The sequence below is a fragment of the Leptonychotes weddellii genome, chromosome 14 (assembly GCF_054177405.1).
Source record: "Leptonychotes weddellii isolate Sample4059 chromosome 14, ASM5417740v2, whole genome shotgun sequence".
In the NCBI taxonomy this organism is placed as follows: domain Eukaryota; kingdom Metazoa; phylum Chordata; class Mammalia; order Carnivora; family Phocidae; genus Leptonychotes; species Leptonychotes weddellii.
In genome coordinates, this window is record NC_138382.1 from 8576668 (window position 1) to 8595213 (window position 18546).

The 18546-nt window shown below is 46.3% G+C and overlaps 1 protein-coding gene across 3 annotated transcripts in view; it reads right to left on the bottom strand.

The window, feature by feature from the left end:
- Positions 1–14266, bottom strand: part of DMRT1 (doublesex and mab-3 related transcription factor 1) — a 106509-nt gene extending 92243 nt beyond the window's left edge. The window contains exons 1-2 of one of the 3 annotated variants that reach the window (XM_081802817.1): positions 13556–14266; positions 9872–10055 (exon numbers count right to left, since the gene is read on the bottom strand). In XM_081802817.1, coding sequence (XP_081658943.1) covers positions 9872–10055; positions 13556–13909 — 538 coding nt within the window. In that variant the 5' untranslated portion in view covers positions 13910–14266. The remainder of the gene's footprint in view (positions 1–9871; positions 10056–13555) is intronic. The other 2 variants (XM_081802815.1, XM_081802816.1) reach the window with 2 other exon arrangements.
- Between the last annotated feature and the right edge of the window lie 4280 nt (positions 14267–18546).

The following is an 18546-nucleotide window of genomic DNA, read 5'->3' on the forward strand; positions in this document are numbered from 1 at the left end:
AACAGGTGACACAGATGAGCTTTTGGCCCCTGCAAGAGTTTCCCACGACAGCAAATGCAAGGCCGTGTCACACTATGACAGTACCTGCTGCTGCAGCCAGCTGTTGGCAGGAGATTCTAAGACAGTCCGTCGATGGACCACCGTCTTCCCACTGGTCATGTGGACGACAGAAGTCCATGGTCACCAACCCTCAGCTTCTCTCTTTTGTTTTCCACCAAAGCCATGGTGGTTTTTCATTTTCAGAAACGCAGTGATAAAAATTACTCTTGCCAAGTTTCAAGGCAACAGAACTCTGCCTCCCTTGTCCTGAAGAAATGCTTGTCACCCAAGGTCTGAAGAGTTGCTTTAGCCAAAAAACAACAAAGAAAGCCCATCACCAGGTCTCTCTATGCTTTGCCTCCTCATTGTTCCTTTCACTAAAAACTGCATGTGATCATGAGGTAAAAGAGGAAACTTTTTTTTTTAAGATTTATTTGAGAGAGTGAGCACGAGCACGCACGAGGAGGGTAGGGGCAGAGGGAGAAGCAGACTCCCCGCTGAGCAGGGAGCCCGATGCGGGACTTGATCCCAGGACCCTGGGACCATGGCCTGAGCTGAAGGCAGACGCTTAACCAACTGAGCCCCCCAGGCTCCCTAAGACTGAATATTAACTTATTTCCAGGGATAACAAAATACAAACCTAAAAAACACTTCATGATCTAAACTTCTGAACTTCAAAGAGACTCTCACTGGGTATTAATATCTGCAGTGTTTACTAGGATGAAAGCATCTTACCTTTTCATTTTAAAAAAACTTAAGTTTGAATTTTCTGGAACCCTTATACCTTGCTTATGGGAATGTAAATAGTGCAGCCTCTTTAGAAAACATTCTCAAAAGTTCCTCAAAAGGTTAAAAAACATAGAGTTACCATATGATTCAGCAATTGGGACTCCTTGGAATATATCCAAGAAAATGAAACATATGTTCATACAAAGAAGGGGTACAGGGGCACCTGGGTGGTGCTGTTGGTTGAGCATCTGACTCAGTTTCAGTTCAGGTTGTGATCTCAGGGTCTTGAGATCGAGCCCCGAGTCAGGCTCTGCACTCAGCGTGGAGTCTGCTTAAGACTCTCCCTCTGCCGAGCGCCTGGGTGGCTCAGTTGGTTAAGCGACTGCCTTCAGCTCAGGTCATGATCCTGGAGTCCCGGGATCAAGTCCCCCATCGGGCTCCCTGCTCAGCAGGGAGTCTGCTTCTCCCTCTGACCCTCTCTCCTCTCATGCTCTCTCTCTCTTAAATAAATAAAAATCTTAAAAAAAAAAAAAAGACTCTCCCTCTCCCTTTGCCCCTCCCTCCCCTCTAAAATAAATAAGTAAAATCTTAAAAAAAAAAAAAAAAGGTACAAAAATGTGATAGATACTCTTAACAGCCAAAAAGTGTAAGCAACCCAAATGTCCATCAGCTGATGAAAAAAAAATAGCATGTATACATATAATGAATTTCTTTTTTTTTTTTTTAGTTTACTCATTCTTTTTTTTTATATATATATATTTTTTTTTATTCTTACGTTAATCCCCATACATTACATCATTAGTTTTAGATGAAGTGTTCCATGATTCATTGTTTGTGCATAACACCCAGTGCTCCATGCAGAACGTGCCCTCCTCAATACCCACCACCAGGCTAACCTATCCCCCCACCCATGAATTTCTTTTTTTAATTTAAGTAGGCTCCACTCCCAGTGTGGAGCCCAATGCAAGGCCTGAACTCATGATCCCGAGATCAAGACCTGAGCTGAGATCAAGAGTTGGACACTCAACTAACTGAGCCACCTAGGAGCCCCTGCATATAATGGAATATTAATTTTTAAAAGATTTTATTTATTTATTTATTTATTTATTTATTTATTTATTTATCGGGGCAGGAGAAAGAGAGAGAGAGCATGTGAGCGGCGGGGGGCAGAAGGAGAGAGAGAATCTCAAGTAGACTCTGCACTGAGCATGGAGCCTTATTCGGGGGCTTGATCCCATGAACCTGAGATCATGACCTGAGCCAAAATCAGAAGTCAGATGCCAACTGACTGAGCCACCCAGATACCTCTATTGAATATTAATTTTTAAAATGAGTAATAAATGCACGTTACAACATGGATGAACCTCACTAACATCAGGAGAAGCAAAAGAAGCCAGACACAAAAGGTCACACATATGATCCCATTTATATGAGGGGTCCAAATATACGAAACGTCCAGAGTAGGCAAATCTATGGTAACAAAATATATTAGAGGTTGCCTAGGGCTGGTATGGGGAGTAGGTGGGGAGTGACTGCTAATGGGCACAGTTTCTCTCTAGGAGGAGACAAAAATGTTCTACAATTAGAGCCTGATGATAGTTGCACAACTCTGTGAATTTATTAAAAAACAATGAGCCGCCCATTTTGAATAGATGAATTGTATAGCATGCGGATTACACGTTGAACTATTTAATTATGTTTGAGTTCTTAGCATTTCAAAAATTCCGAAATACATTTAAAAAAAAAAATCACAAGACAAAACTAAAAACTGCACCTTGAACATCGATGAACTTACCCTCTGACATCTGCAGATGGGTTCATGACCACAGGTCTAACGTTTTAAAGCAACTTCCAATTAACCATCACTGTTCACTCACTTAGCAAAGGTTTATTGACCATTTACCATAAAGCCAGGTACTGTTCTGGGCTGGGTACATCAACAGTGATGAACAAAATGCACTCCCTGTCCCTAAGATTACATTTCCACAAAGGAGATACAGATGTAAACCTATCAAATGTTTTCATGTCTTTTGCAAATGCTGTTACCCAACTAATTTGTGGTTTAAACCCTGTATTTATTTTTTTAAAAAGGTTTTATTTATTTATTTAATTTGAGAAAGAGAAAGAAAATGTGAGCAGGGGGAGTGGCAGAAGGAGAGGGAGAGAGAATCTCAGGCAGACTCCACACCGAGCTCAGAGCCCGACATGGGGCTTGATCCCACGACCCTGAGATCATGACCTGAGCCTAAATCAAGAGTCAGACCCCTAAATGACTGAGCCACCCAGGAGCCCCCTGTATTTATCTCTTTGTGACTCTAGATGTTTTCCAAATTTTCTTCTTAGCCGAAGTTAGACCAGAAGGTTACTTCCTGTGTATTCTGTTGCTATAACTGCTGTACGTAAATACTGACTACCGAGAATTTCTATCAGGCCAATTAATTGCCGTATCTGACATGTAAGTGAAGACTGCCCTTAAAATCAATAAAACTGATTGAGATACTATCTAAAACAACAGATATCAAATGATCAGTAGCATGACTCTTCAGTGTTTGCTTTTTTATTCAAGCCTCCACCTGTTGCTTCAGTGTAAGGAGTTTTGCTTTGTTAAGACATCCTGGAAATTTCCTTGACTCAAAGTAAAACTGGGGAATACTTGTATCGAAAGTCTTCTTAAAAACAAATACCTACATTTTCTATCTAAAGCGCTATCTAAAATCAATGGAGCTCATCCTATGTAAGTGGCCAGAATCCTTCAAAAGTGAATTCTCAAAGCCATTTAGATAAAATTCTTTGGGTGTTCATTTAAATGAAGTGCTTCTTTTTGTACAATATTGAAAAACTGCAAAGATAAAAACTGAAATATTATTTTAAACTTACCTAACTCCACCCAGGATTTTTAGGTCAGTGAAACAACTCTGTAGAATACGATGACAGTGGATGTATGTTGTCATAGATCTGTCCAAACCCAAAGAACGCACCGTCCTGGGAACGACTGCCATCAGGTGGTGATGACTGTCAACACAGGTTCAACTGCACCAGACGTCCCACTCTGGTGGGGGATGTGGATAGTAGGGGAAATTGTACCTGTGTGGGGGAGGGGGCATATGGGAAATCTCTGTACCCTCCTCTACATTCTGATGTGAACCTAGAACCACTCTAAAGAATAAAGTTTATTTTTTTAAAGATTTATTTATTTATTTGAGGGGGGGCAGAGGGAGAGGGAGAGAGGAGAGAATCCTCAAGTAGACTCCATGCTGAGCGCAGAGCCCCATGTGGGGCTTGATCCCACACCCCCGAGATCATGACCTGAGCCGAAATCAAGAGTCAGACACTTAGCGGACTGAGCCACCCAGGTGCCCCGAATAAAGTTTATTTATTTTTTTTAAATCTATAAATTCAGAGCGCCTGGGTGGCTCAGTCAGTTAAGCGTCTGCCTTCAGCTCAGATCATGATCTCAGGGTCCTGGGATCGAGCCCCTCATCAGGCTCTCTGCTCAGCAGGGAGTCTGCTTCTCTCTCTCCCTCTGCCCCCCTCCTCGTGCTCTCTCTCTTTCCCTTTCTCTCAAATAAATAAATAAATAAAATCTTTTAAAAAAAATCTATGAACTCAGGATCTTCAATTGTTCGTTCATTAGGCACATTTCTTACCGGTAAAAACTGCGTGGGCACAGGACTCCATAAATTTTCAAACTGCCCCGTTTCACGCCTATAAAGCATTTAAGCATGTGGAAGACAACGATATGTGTTCGCCTACCATATGTGCTCTCTCTGTCTGCGTGCTGAAGCGGGAATTACCACCAAAGGGGAGACGCGCGGCGGGAGGGTCCCATCACTATCAGGCACAGGCCCGACTGACCCTTCCAACAGGGGACAGGCGAGGGAGAGCAGCCAGCGGCCCCAGGAGGCCGGGCTGCAGGGGGAAGGCCAGAGACGGTAGGAGGTGGTTTGATGTGAGGGAGTGTGAATGTGAGTGTGTGTGGAAGTGCAGGGTGCTCCAGAAGGGAGGGCCCGAAGGGCGATAACATTCAGGTCCTTACTTACAAAGGACACACAGGCAGAACCAAATGCTCTACAATGCAACCCTTCATCTGCCAGGGGCGTACAGAAAAGGAGAGGCCAGGAGCCACACCGCCCTCAGCGGGAGCAGTGGGTGAAACAGCCTCCGGCCCGCTGCTCAGGCTGAAGGGGAAGGGGAATATAGCAAACAACACAAAGACGAACCCAGATTTCAAAGCGGGAGAATGTCTGTGGGGGTCTGTTTAAAGTCAGCGGACACCTGTGAAAATTAAGATCTATCGATTTTATGCTAAAATTCAAACTGTAAAGCCATGGAGATAATGCTGACATTGCTTTAATTCATTGTTATTCATAATCAGAAATGCTCACTTTTTTTTTTTTTTTTTGGCTCCTGCTAGCATAAGAAATAGCAACGAACGGGTCGCTGCTTCGGAAGGCTCTTTCTTCCACGCTGACACCCACCATCATAGATGACAGTAACAGTAAGAATCGTTCACGCCCATCGTTCCAGGAATCTCTGGTCAGTGTTTTGGCTGATTCTAGCCAATCTCTGGTTAAGGATGGTAGAGCCGTTGGGTACGTGACCCTACTCAGAGGAAGTCCGTTCTCCAATAAATGCAACGACGGCTTGGTAATAAACCCAATTTCCTTCACGGTGTCCTTTGAGTTCAGCCAATAATCTCAGCAATAATTCTTGGGCGTTCTCCACTTTCATTTGGGCACTTTTGGGAGCCAAAAGGAGATAACTAAGGAACTTCAAGGACATAAAAATCTACTGAATTTCGCTAAGCTACGGCCCTTGCACACACTTAACATTAGGGATTAGAAAGAGAAGGGGAACAGCTCACCCCCGTGTGAGCCAGGTCAGTACGGCCCCCACCGTCTGACCCCACCGAAGGCTTTCACCCCTCCTGAGTAATTTCAAGTCCCAGCCTTTCACATCCACGTAATGGGCTGCTAGCCCGTTATAAAATTTCAAGCTGTTGTTAAGTGAAGGGAAAAACCCTAATTACACACCAGTGGGAATAATACACTGCCATTATGTTAAATACATAAATAATAGATATATCTACGAAAGCTACAGACACATGGGCCTGTATGGGCAGCGAGTAATCCTGAAATGCCAAACAGAAGCGACCTGCAGGCTGGGATTGGAAGGACAATCCCATTTCACTGAACATGCTTTTCTACGCTGCTTCCCACTTACATGAAGCACTATTTTTAATAAATCTCACTCTCTGGAAATGTAATATAAGCTCCACCTGTTAGCAGCAAACTATCTCCAGAAGTTGGGCCCCATGTGCTGCATGAAACTTGAAGGACACTCTTCAGTCAGTCAGTCAGTCTTTTCTCCCTCTCCTCCACCTCCCTGCCTCCCTTTCTTTTCCTCCCTCTTCCTCTCTCTATTTATGTAGTTTACTTCTACTGGCCCAGTCTGGAATTCTCGATCTCAACTCAAGAGCCCTGGTGCAAGTCCTGGGTGTGAGACCATGTATCTGTGGCCCCTGCCCTGTGGAAGTGGGCTGGCGAGGGGACAGCCCCCTGCCCAAGGCAGGCAAAGCCTCCAGAAGGATGCTTCCAGAGCCCAGAAGCACAGCACACGGCTGGCTTGCGAGTTCTCCTCCCTCTGAGGGTCAATTTAAGACTCCAAAATGACTCCAAGGTCTACCAGCTCCAGAGGCAAAGAAGGGAATCTGGTCACATCCTCCTTGACCCTGAACCTTCTATCTTGCTCCCCTGCTGCTTCTCTTTGTAACTTTCCCTGTTGCCACTCTGAAATACTCTGCTTGCGAGAAGCCTTTGTCATGCTGAACTCCATCTAGCCTGAGATCCTTCTCCAAAGCTCCTATCTCTGGGTAGACAATCCAACTGTGGCATCCCTTCCCCGGAGGTGGAATGCAGGACAGCAGGTGAAACCAGGTTCACTTCTGGTGCCCCAGAAACTGCCCAGCTTGGGCGTTTATCCATCACTGTATTCCTCCCATAAAGCTCAGTGGCCACAACCTTCTATGACAATGGTAAATGGCAGGGACTTTTGCCCCTAATGTTGTTCTTATTTGCCGGGCAGCCCTAAATCCCTTCTGAGGATTAAACCACAGCCTCTGATTGTAATTGTCCATTTCCTAAGGAAACATGGCAACTGCTCCCACAGTCTCTCTTCACAGGCAGGTAAAATGGAAAATCCATGCGCTTTGGGACCAGACAGCTCTGGAATGAATCCCAGCTCAACTCAGCTTTATTCTGGGGCACCTTCCTTACCACTGGTTTCCTTATCTGCAAATGGGAATAGTTCCTACCTGTTTGTAAAAATCCAATGAGTCACTCCCCTCTTTATTCCTCTGACACACCCCTTTCTCATTTCAGCCCTCCAGCTAACTCCACCAGACCAGCCCTGACCTCGAAGTGTAAAGATCCTATTTCTGATGGATATACTCCACCCTTTTTATCAAAGGGGAAGTTTGGAAAGCCTGTTAAACATATGTTATGAGCAACCAAATCAAAAAAAGAAAATATGATTCTCCTTGATAACTACAGAACCTACATCCCCAGCGACACAGAGTGACAGGTACTCAGACATACCTACTTGCTGCGTAGACTCGAGCTTTCCATCCCTCACTGGCTTTCTTCGATGCCTGCTGACCTTTACCTTCATTATAATGGTCAAGACTCAGTCTTCAAAGACCTCTTCCCTCATTTTTGATAGAGAAAACAAAAGGCCCAGAGAGCTTAAGTGACCTGTTCAAAGTTGTACAGCGAGTAAGTGGCAGAAAGCTGAGTAACTTTAGTCCAGCTGGTGGGCACAGCAAACTGAGTAACGCATGAAAAGCTGTTAGGAGGAACCACATTGCGAGGCTGTATTTCAGGGAGCCTCAGCAGACTCAGAAGATGTTGTGAATCTCAGCATATGTTTTTAGTATGTAATACAATGGACTATTGAACAACACAGGATCTGAACTGCAAGGGTCCACTTCTATGCTGATTTTTTCAATAAATATGGCAGTAGTGTTAATGTATTTTCTCCCCCTTATGATTTTCTTCATAGTATTTTCTTCTCTCTAGCTTACCTGGTTATAAGAATACAGTGTATAATACATATAACATACAAAATATCCGTTAATCGACTATTTCCTGTTATTCCTAAGGCTTCTAGTCAACAGTAGGCTATTGGCAGTTAAGTTTTTGGAGAGTCAGAAGTTAACAGGTGCATTTCTGACTGCGCAGGGTGGGGGTGTTGTTCAGGGTTAACGGTATGCGTATTTATTTGCCAACAGGATTTCACAGATCTTTGGTGGATTTCTTAGAAATCCTGCGTTCTAGACCAGTGCCATTAAATGGAACTCTGTGAAAAAAGGAAATGCACACTTCCCAACAATTTAAGTAATTAGAACCTGAGCTAGATGTGCCTACAGGGCACTTGAAATGTGGCTCATGCAACTGAGGAGCTGAAGGTTTTAAATTTTTCAACGTTTTTTACAGTGGTAAAATACACATAACATAAAATTTACCATCTTACCCATCTTTAAATGCACACTCCGGCGATATTGAACACATTCACAATGTCATGTGACCGTCGCCACACCATCCATCCATCTCCACAGCTCTTTTCATCTTGTAAACTGAGACTCTATCCCCATGAAACAGTTAACTCTCCATTCCCTCTATCCCCCCACCCCCAGCCCCTGGCAATCACCATTCTACTTTCTGTCCCCATGATTTTGATGACTTTAAGTAAGTACAACCGTACAGTATTTGTCTCTTTGTGACCGGCTTATTTCGCTCAGCGTAATACCCTCAAGGTGACCCAAGTTGTAGCATGTGGCAGGATTTCCTTCCTTTTGAAGACTGACTAACATTCCACTGTGTGTAGAGACCACATTTTGCTTATCCATTCAGCAGTCAATGGACACTCGGGGGGCTCCCACATTTTAGCTACCGTGAATGTTACTATCAACGCTGGTATACAAGGATCTCTATGAGGCCCTGCTTTCAATTCTTTTCGGAAAACACCAGAAGTGGGATTGCTGAGTCATCTGGTAATTCTGTATTTAAGTTTTGAGGAAGCGCCATACTGTTTTCTCTAGCAGCTGCACCATTTTACATTTCCCCCAAGAACACGCAAACGTTCTGATTTCTCCCCATCCTTGCCAATACTGTTATTTTCTGCGGGTTTGTTTTTTGTTTTTTTGATGGCAGCCATCCTAATGGGTGTGAAGTGGTATTTCACTGTAGTTTTGATTTGCATTTCCCTAGTGATCAGTAATGCTAACTATAGACCTTCTTTGGTTCAATGTTTTCATTTGATCTCATTGTAATTAGATTAAACTTAAGTGGCCGTATGTGGCTCGGGGCTGCCCACTGGACAGTGCAGCTCTAGACCACAGCGATTCCCGGGGTAATTTGGAGACCCAGGGCAGTAAGCACAAGGAGCTCTGGAGGCAGATGGACCAATTCAGATACTTTCTAGTTCTGTGGACTTAGCCAGTCACATTTCCCACACCGCAGTCTTTACATGTGTAAAACAGAGTTAGTACAACCAGATTACTTTATCTAAGAATGAAATAAAATGAACCAGCATGTATTCCGCCCCCGGGGTACAGTCTTAGCACACGGGGGAGAATCGAAGCCAATGGGGCATGCCTCCCCTCCTTTCCCAATGCCCACCGAAACTGGACACCTAGGAGTTGGCCTTTTCAGACACTTTCCCCAAGTGCATTGCAGTCCTTGCCAGAGAAATGGACTTTCAGTTCTAGGAAAGAAGGATCGTTAGCTCCCACAAAGAGAACCCCCAAACGGAGGGTGGACGGAGATGAAACCTGCAATCTCAGCCCTCTGATAATCGATGAGTCTGACTCTGTCCAGATTCAGACTTAGCTAATAACCAACAGGAAAGTGAAGCTACCAAACTTCCAATTCTAGAATTCCTGGCCATCTCCTCTGGGAAGCAGCCAAAAACAGACTATAGAGGGAGAATGTTTTAAGAAAACTCTCTCAGTTCTGGATGTGATGCATGGCTCGGGGCAGTCCTGAGATGATTTTTGAGGCCAAGGCCTGGTCAGCGACCATGTGAGCCCCAGGCCCCCCCTTACCTGATGCTGCAGTGGTGGGGGTGCTGGCCGGCGCGGGCTGCGAGGGGCTGCTGCTTTCGGTCATCAGGCACGGGTTGCTGCCGTCGCTCTCTCTCTTGACAAGCAGCTCGGCAGCGCTGGGCAGCGGGATGGGGTGGCTTATCCCCAGTTCTTCCTCCTGGGCCTGCTGCCTTCTCAGGGCCACCTGGAAGCACAGGGCAGCCCGTCAGCCTCCCGCGATCCAGAATCACTTGCACAACTTTGCCAAAACCCCCCGGAGCCCCGGTCACCCCAGATATCAGGATTCATGAGCTCCAGGAGTATACAGGCTGAGATTCTCTCATTCTTTTTGAATGCTACCCAGGTAACCAGGATGTGCAGCCAAAGCTGAGAAATGGCGTCTAGCCCACAGTAGGTCAAAAAATGTCTGTTACACAAATGAGTACGTAGAGCAGAAACTAAGGTTGGCTAGGGAGGATCAGGAAAAACTGTAGAGTCAGCCAAGCAGAGGAGTTCCATCTGAAGAGAAGTCAGCATTGATAGATTAGGAAGGAAGGAGAATGGGATCGCTCACTCCTTCACACCACACATTTGTAAAAGGCCACTGTACTGGGGCCAGCGACCAGCAGGATACGGTAAGATTAGATTAGATCCCAAGGTACTCACTGTTTAAAAGCCGAAAAAGGAGGCAGGCAAACATGCAAAGGCAACTCAACACCAAATGTGGCAAAAACCACGGGAGAAGGACACATCAAGCCCACAGCAGGACTCTGGTGGCAGAAATGGCTTTAAGGGTAAGAATCTGCCGGAAGAGGTACTAGAAGAGGGCCTTGAAGAACAGAATGAGTAACACTTGCACAGGCAAGAATGAAGGAAGGGACAGAACAATCCAAAGCAAGGAAGCAGGGTGGGCAGGAAAGGTAGGGGCTGCTTAGGAAACCCCAGAGCACCCCCCCCCAATGGAGGAAGCATACAGAGCTGTAATAGCAGAAAGGGGCTGGAAGAGGGTGTTGAAGTCCCTGGAGAAGGAAGAGGCTGCAGGTAGAAAGAAAGGCAGAGGACAGATCCTCTATGGAAGGAACGGAAAGTGAGGATGTAAGGGACCTAAATTACCTAAGAGACTCCTCATGGTCCCTCTTCAACTTATCTGCTTTTAAATAACATTGTTAAAGTTTGCAAAAAAAAAAAAGTGTAAAGAAAATAAATTGTACTTTTGCCTACTACAAGTAACAAAAAAAGAGACTTTCTGTTGAAACTTGACTATTGGTGATAGTGAAACGGGAAAGTAAAACAGCTGTACCTCAGAGGCCAAAACAGAAGCCAAAAGTTGAAATCAAAATGGTAAACCAGAAACACAACTACTATTTGTTTTAGGAAAATTGTAGTCCAAACTTAGCAAGCTGATAAACTTACAAATAATTTTACTCATAACAAGAGTCTTCAGCTTACAAAAACATCCTTAAATAATCAATTAACTTTACATGATTAAGCTTCAGTCTTGAATTTTTCTGTTATTAACCAAGTTTAGAAACAGAATATTAAGGATTTGACCAAAAAATAGCAACAAAAAAATACCTACAAATCTCTGAAATATGTCAATGCATGCTTATATCCCGATTTACACAAATCCCATACATGCACAAAATGCACAGGGTGTTTATTTTACATGCCATAAACTAAGGACACTTTTATAAAGGTCTCTCAAAGATTTTAAGGAAAAGCTATTTAATAAGGGAAGGTGGGGGGGCAAGTGATTAAAATCCAATTATTTGACGGTCATACTTAAGATCGAATTCACACTATTTCGAAAAGAATGGCTGGTAGGTGGAATTTCACAGGATTTCATCTAGCACAGCACAAGCCTTCCAGGGTGGAAAATGTTGAAGTTTCATATTATAGAAGTAATCCTGAGTCGCTTTTATTTTTTAACATAGCAAACAGCCTTTTTGCAAGTTGGTGCGCCTATTAATAAAACTTACTCAAAATGAATGGCCCTACTTAAATACGTTTTTATTACATTTTGAGGACAAGTCTCCTCCCAAGCATACTCTCCGCACTCAATATTTAAGCCAACAACTCATGTTGAGACGATTTTTCTACGTACAAATACAACTTCAACGTCCCTAAGTCTTTTTCAGTAAACTCACTGTGATGCATTTTAACGCTCATCAGGATAATCTTTTCACCCACTATAGATTACGCTAAAAACCCATAAAAAAGCAGCTAAGGAAAACCTGTATGCCCATGATTGCACTTCATATATCCAGCTTAAAACACATTTTTAAAAAACGAGATGTCTATAAAAACCATAATCTTTAGGCATTTACACAGTCTTTGTTAAACACTCTTACATGAATTCTTTTCCACGGAGGATATTTACACGTTCCCAGTGAAAAGTAGCGCATCGTTAGTAAACATTTCTTTGGTATCTTTTCATCTTAAATAAACTGTCTTAAAAGGAGGAAACAAATTTTAGCTGGAAAGAATGTATATTACTCTCTCCTAAAAAATCCTTTCAGAAGGACACCAAACGACGCGGACAATTTCGGTTTAAGATGCGAAATTCCTGTCCTGCTTAGGACGTTTTAAAAAGAACTACAGACGAACCCTCAAACCCGTGCCATTTTCCCCCCCTGCGCTTCCTTTTAAAAATTCTTAAGTGTGTTTGAAAACCGACGCAGAGGAACTCGTACCTGAGTCAGGTCGAGGGGAGAAATTAGAAAGCTAATACTATCTCCGCGGCGCTCAAAATGGCTGAAGCGCGCGGCGCGGGCCCGCGGACGGCGAGCTCGGAAAGGGCGCCGGGAGCTCGGCGGGGACCACGCGGCGCCCGCGCGCGCTGCCGCGACTTTTCCAGAACCACGCGACGCGCACGGTACCCGGAAGAGCGGCGGCCGCCGTCCCCGAGAGTCGCCCGAGTGGGCGCCCTCCGCACCCTCTGCAGTGTGAACGCTAGTCTCTGCTCGGGGGCGGGGATCCTAGGGCCTCCCGAGGCGGGTGGACTCCCCAACTCTCTGCTCCGACAGCGAGATCGGAGATCCGCGGGACCCCCCTCCCCCCGCCCCGCGGCGGGGCGACCCCGGCAACTCCCTGCTCTGAAAGCCGGAGCAGAGATCCTGGGGAGCTCCGAAGGCGCGAACCCCGCAACTCTGTGCTCTGAGAAAAGGATCGGAGATCCTAGGAATTCTGGGGACCTCCGAGGGCGCGAACCCCGCGACTCTGCAGGAGGGCGGGATCAGGGACTCCCGAACAGAGCGAACCCCGCAACTTGCTGTTCCCGAAGCAGGATCGGAGATCCTGGGGATGGATTCTTGGGACCTCCGACGGGGTGAACCCCCTAACTCTGGGGGAGGGCGGGGTCAGGGATCCCGGGACTCTCAACGGAGCGAACCCCGCAACCCTCTGCTCTGAAAGAGGGATCAGAGGTCCTGGGGAAACCCAATGGGCCGACCCCGCAACTCTGCTAAAGGTCGGGGTCCGGGATCCCTCGGAGGCCGAGCAAACCCCGCAACCTCCCTGCTCCGCGGGCCGGATCCCGGAGGACTGCCGGCTCTGCGAGCCCGGCGTGGCGCGAATCTGGGAGCCCCGGGCCCCGCGCGCCGCGGCCGTCGGCGAGCTCCACCGCCTCTCCCCGGAACCCCGGCCCCGCGTGGCTCCCGCCCGGCCCCGGGGACTTTAAGTCGGTGTCCGGACGCCCGCACTCACCTGCGCGGCCATCACGCGCTGTCTCTCAGCGATCAGGTTGCACTTCTTGCACTGGCAGTCCCGCCACATGCAGAAGCGCTTGTGGCCCTTGAGCGGCGACGCGTAGCCGTGGTTCCTGCATCGCGCGCACTTGGGCAGCCGCGGGGACTTCTTGCTCCCGGAGCCCATGCCCGACGCCCCCGAGCCTGAGCCGCCGCCGCCGCCGCCGCCCCCGGCGCCCGCGCCACCGTTATTCCCAAGCAGCGCCCCAGCCGCTTTGCCAAAGCCCCCGGCCTTGCCCTGCGGGGGTGCCCCGGCGGCGTGCGGGGCCTCCGAAGATGCAGAGGGCTTGCTGAAGGCGTCGTCGTTGGGCATGCTGCCCCAGTGAGAAGTGAGAGGACCCTCCGGGGCCCTCTCGGGTCTGGAGTGGCTGCAAGGGACCAGCACTGCCAACCGCGAGGCTCCCGAGGGGAAGGCGCAGAAGGCGTGTGCGCTGCAACCAGAGGTGCAGCCCGAGTGGCGAGGTCTGGACACACAACGCCTAGAGTGGTGGGGGGTTGTGCCTTTTTTTTTCTTTTGGCGCGCGCGGCGCAGAACTTTTGGATACTTTTCAGAACGTTCCCGGGACTGCCTGGGCGGGAGAGGGCGCGAGGGAATGCAGCCACGCCCCCCAACTCCAGCCACCGGGTTCCCGCTGGGAGCCAGCTTGCACTGGCTGCAAACACCAAGGGCGTGGCTGCAGGGGGCTGCAAACGCGCCTTGAGCTGCAGAGAGGCCGGGGCTCGTGCGATCTCCGCGCTCTCCCAGGCGCCAGGGCGCACGGAGGGAGCTGAGCTCCCAGGTCAGGAACGTAGTTGTGCATCCTAGTGGTGCACGCTGCTTGGAAGAGGTGCAGACCACCCTGTGGGGTCCTCTAGCTCCCTTCCCCCATTCTCCACGTTAGCTCGATAGGGCAGAGGTTGGCAGAAGCCAACTCGGAAAGCGGTTTCTTTCTCACCTAAGTATGACATTGAAGGCCTGAGAAAACAGAAATCTCTGCACTTAATCCACAAATAAGACCCTCAAGCGCTCCAAAAACTGGGTCTCTCTGTTCTCCAGTTATTCCTTCCTGCCCTTTGTGTTCATTCGTTCACAAGAGTTCTACTGCTGGCTCCAGGTAACTCAAATGCATAGTTCCAGCCCCTGTTGCTTCTCACTGCAGGTACATAAAGTTTCTTGTCTTGAGGCAGCTTCACATAGAATCTGCAGGCACGTGACACTCAGCCTTTAAAAAACCTCATTGGGGTGGGACAGGGGGTGTACTTAACAGATGTAGACATTTATCAAAAATTCATCCCACACTTAAGATCTGTGCATTCATTGTGTGTAATTATACCTCTAAAAACCCTGAGTGGTCTTATAGCCTTCCCCCCCCACCCCACAGACACACACCCGGACCCCACCCCTGTGTGCCTCCTCTCTGTTCACTTACACAGCAAATCCATCCCTAAGGCCTGCTGATCAGATCATTTTTCTTTCCACACACCCACAATGTCCCTACAACACCAGCCCTTCCCTTGTCTGGATCTGCAGTAGCTTCCAACTGGACTCCCTATTTCTTAGTCTTCCAGTATATTCCACAAAAACAGCAGCTGGCCCCATGCAGGGGCTTGGTATTGTTTGCCTTGTGAAAAGCAAAAGTTAAAGACCTAAGACTGTGTTTTAAAGGACTTCAGTGATCTCCCTCTGCCTTTCTCAGCCTCACAGAGTTTCCAACAAGCTTGGAAGAGGTCATTGTTGGCCCTTTATCTGTTTTGCTCAGTGCCACTTCCCTAATCTCACAATGGCCCTTGTCCAGCCAGGGGGCTGCGCTAACATCTCTCCCCCACTCTCCTTGCTTTTCCCCAGTATTGGTTCTCAGGTTCCAAATTCCACGCCCCCATCCAAGGGGGGTTCAGTCTGCAAAGGATGGAGGCCACCCCACTTGGGTTCTCATCAAGGTGGTTATCTGGTTACCCTCCCTTAGCAGATGAGCATTTTCAGCACTGAGCTCTGAAATCCTCCAACCTACTTTTCCCATTCTTATTCTGAAGCCCCCCCTCACAGGCTCTTTCCCTGAGCCTGCATTTTCTCCATTAGTGTTCTCTGGCTGAAAATTATTTCCTAAAGAAGCTTCTAGCTTTACACAATACCTCATATCTTACCATCAAGCCAGTGAAGCTCTACCAGGATGCAACGATTTATCTCAAAATGGAACCTGTCAAATGATAACCATTATTTTGTTGAGGAATACTCCTAAATCTTCCATTAAAACACACATGCCAATTGCGATTAGCTGCCAATTATCCTTTTCCATATATTTATACTTTAATACATTAGTTAGTGCTGAATTATTCCCAAGGCCCAATCCAATTTAAGAGAATGAAGTAAATGCTGGAAACAGTGACTGTCGAGTCCCAAATTACAGGGGAGCACGTGTTTCTTAGGAGCCTCTTATCACTAGAATCTGTGATGGAGGGATTTAAGGCTACAGACAATTTGGGGCTAGGGACCTGTGTGATCAAGGTATGAAAATGTAGAATGTGATGAAGTTAGTAGCCTAATAAAGTTTTTATTCATAAACCACAGAGGAGGTATCAGGCACAAGATGATCCAAAAGAGAAGTAGGGAGCCCTTAGGGATGAGCAGAGTGGTTCTGGATATTTTGAGTGGTCTGGCCCTGTTGTCTCCTTTCTTCCCTCTGCTCTTTCCAGAAACCAGATCTTTGAAGGCTGATGATGCAGATCTGTATGCACTGAGGTAGACAGAAGGCCAAGACATGCTGATGAGTGTGGGGGGAGGGTCCTTTCCAAAACTTAGGGTTTTGAAATGATCCTGGAGTCCCGGGATCGAGTCCCGCATCAGGCTCCCTGCTCATCAGGGAGTCTGCTTCTCCCTCTTCCCTCCCCCCTCTCATGGGCTCTCTCTCTCTCTCTCTCATATAAATAAATAAAATCTTAAAAAAAAAACTGACTTTATCAAAATTCAAAACCTTTTTTTTAAGTGTAACTTTTTTTTTTTTTAAGATTTTATTTATTTATTTGACAGAGAGAGAGAGAGATAGCAAGAGCAGGAACACAAGCAGGGGGAGTGGGAGAGGGAGAAGCAGGCATCCTGCCGAGCAGGGAGCCTGACGTGGGACTCGATCCCAGGACCCTGGGATCATGAGCTGAGCCGAAGGCAGGCGCTTAGCGACCGAGCCACCCAGGCATGCAAAATTCAAAACCTTTGTACTTCTAAAAACAGCACTAAGAAACTGAAAAGCCACAGACTGGGAGAAAAATATTTGGAAATCATATATCTGATAAAGGACTTGTATCTAGAATATATTAAACCTCTTGTGATTTAATAAAAAAGAGACAAACCAATCAAAAAAATGGGCAACATTTTGAATGGACATTTCACCAAAGAAAATATTCGAATGGCCAATAAGCACATGGAAAGATGCTTGATATCGTCAATCATTAGGGCAATGCAAATAAAAACAACAGTGAAGAATCACTGCACACCCCCTAGGATGGCTATGATCGAAAACACAGACAAGCAGCAAGTATTGACTAGGATGTAGAGAGATTAGAATTCTCAGATATTGCCAGTGTGAATATAAAAACAGCACAGCCATCTTGGAAAACTTAACCAAATAATTTCACTCCCAGATATCTACCGCAGAAAAATGAAAACATATGTCCACACAAACACTTGGACATGAATATCCATAGCAGCATCACCCACTTGAAACAATCCAAATCCATCAATGCTTGAATGAATAAACAAAATACGGTATATACATCCCATGGACTATTATCTAGTCATCATAAGGGATGAGGCAGTGCTATATTCTATAGCAAGAATGAAACTTGAAAATGGTACACTAAGGAAAAGAAGCCAGATTCAAAATATTGTATGTTCCCATTTATATCAAATGTCCAGAAGAGGCAGATCAATATAGAGAAGATCACCAGGAGCTGGCTGGGAATGGAGAGGAAGTGCAGATGGGTATATGGGGTCTTTCTGGGGGTGATGCAATGGTCTAAAATTGTATTGTGGTCATGGTTGCAAAATTCTGCAAATTTATTAAAATTATTGTATGACTAAAATAAGAGAATTTTATGGTATATAAATTATGCCTTGGGGCACCTGGGTAGCTTGGTAAAGCAGCTGCCTTCGGCTCAGGTCATGATCCCGGGGTCCTGGGATTGAGCCTTGTGTTGGGCTCCCTGCTCAGTGGGGAGCCTGCTTCTCCCTCTCCCTCTGCCCATCTCTCTGCTCACGCTCTCTCTCTCTAATGAATAAAATTTTGGGGCGCCTGGGTGGCTCAGATGGTTAAGCGTCTGCCTTCGGCTCAGGTCATGATCCCAGGGTCCTGGGATCGAGTCCCGCGTCGGGCTCTCTGCTCCTTGGGAGCCTGCTTCTCCCTCTGCCTCTCTCTCTCTGTCTCTCATGAATAAATAAATAAATAAATAAATAAATAAATAAATCTCTAATGAATAAAATTTTTAAAAATTATGCCTCAACAAACAAGCAAAAAACACCATGATACACAATGTAGTCCCATTTCTGACATAAGAACTAATGTGAATTTATATCTGCTTGATAGGCTGTTTAGCTCTCCCTGGGTTACCGGATTATGGGGGATAATCTCCTTATACTTTGTTTTGTTTTTATGTTTTTGCAAAGTCGATCCAGGTTCTGGCACCCTCCATTCTGCCTCTCCCCCCATGGCTGTGTGGTGAGGGCTGACATCTGGGTTGGGGCGGAGTCGGCCCAGCCTCAGCCCTGTGGTCAACCTCAGCTGGCCAGCATTCTTAGCATTAGAATTCGGAAACCAAGCTCATTGCACAAAAAATTATTACATGTTGTGCTTTCTAGTAATCATAGTTCTGGGGTGCTTACACTTTACTATCTGATTTTTAAAAACACTTGGCAGGCATTACTTTCTTTTTTTTTTTTTTTAAGATTTTATTTATTTATTTATTTGAGAGAAAGAGAGAGAG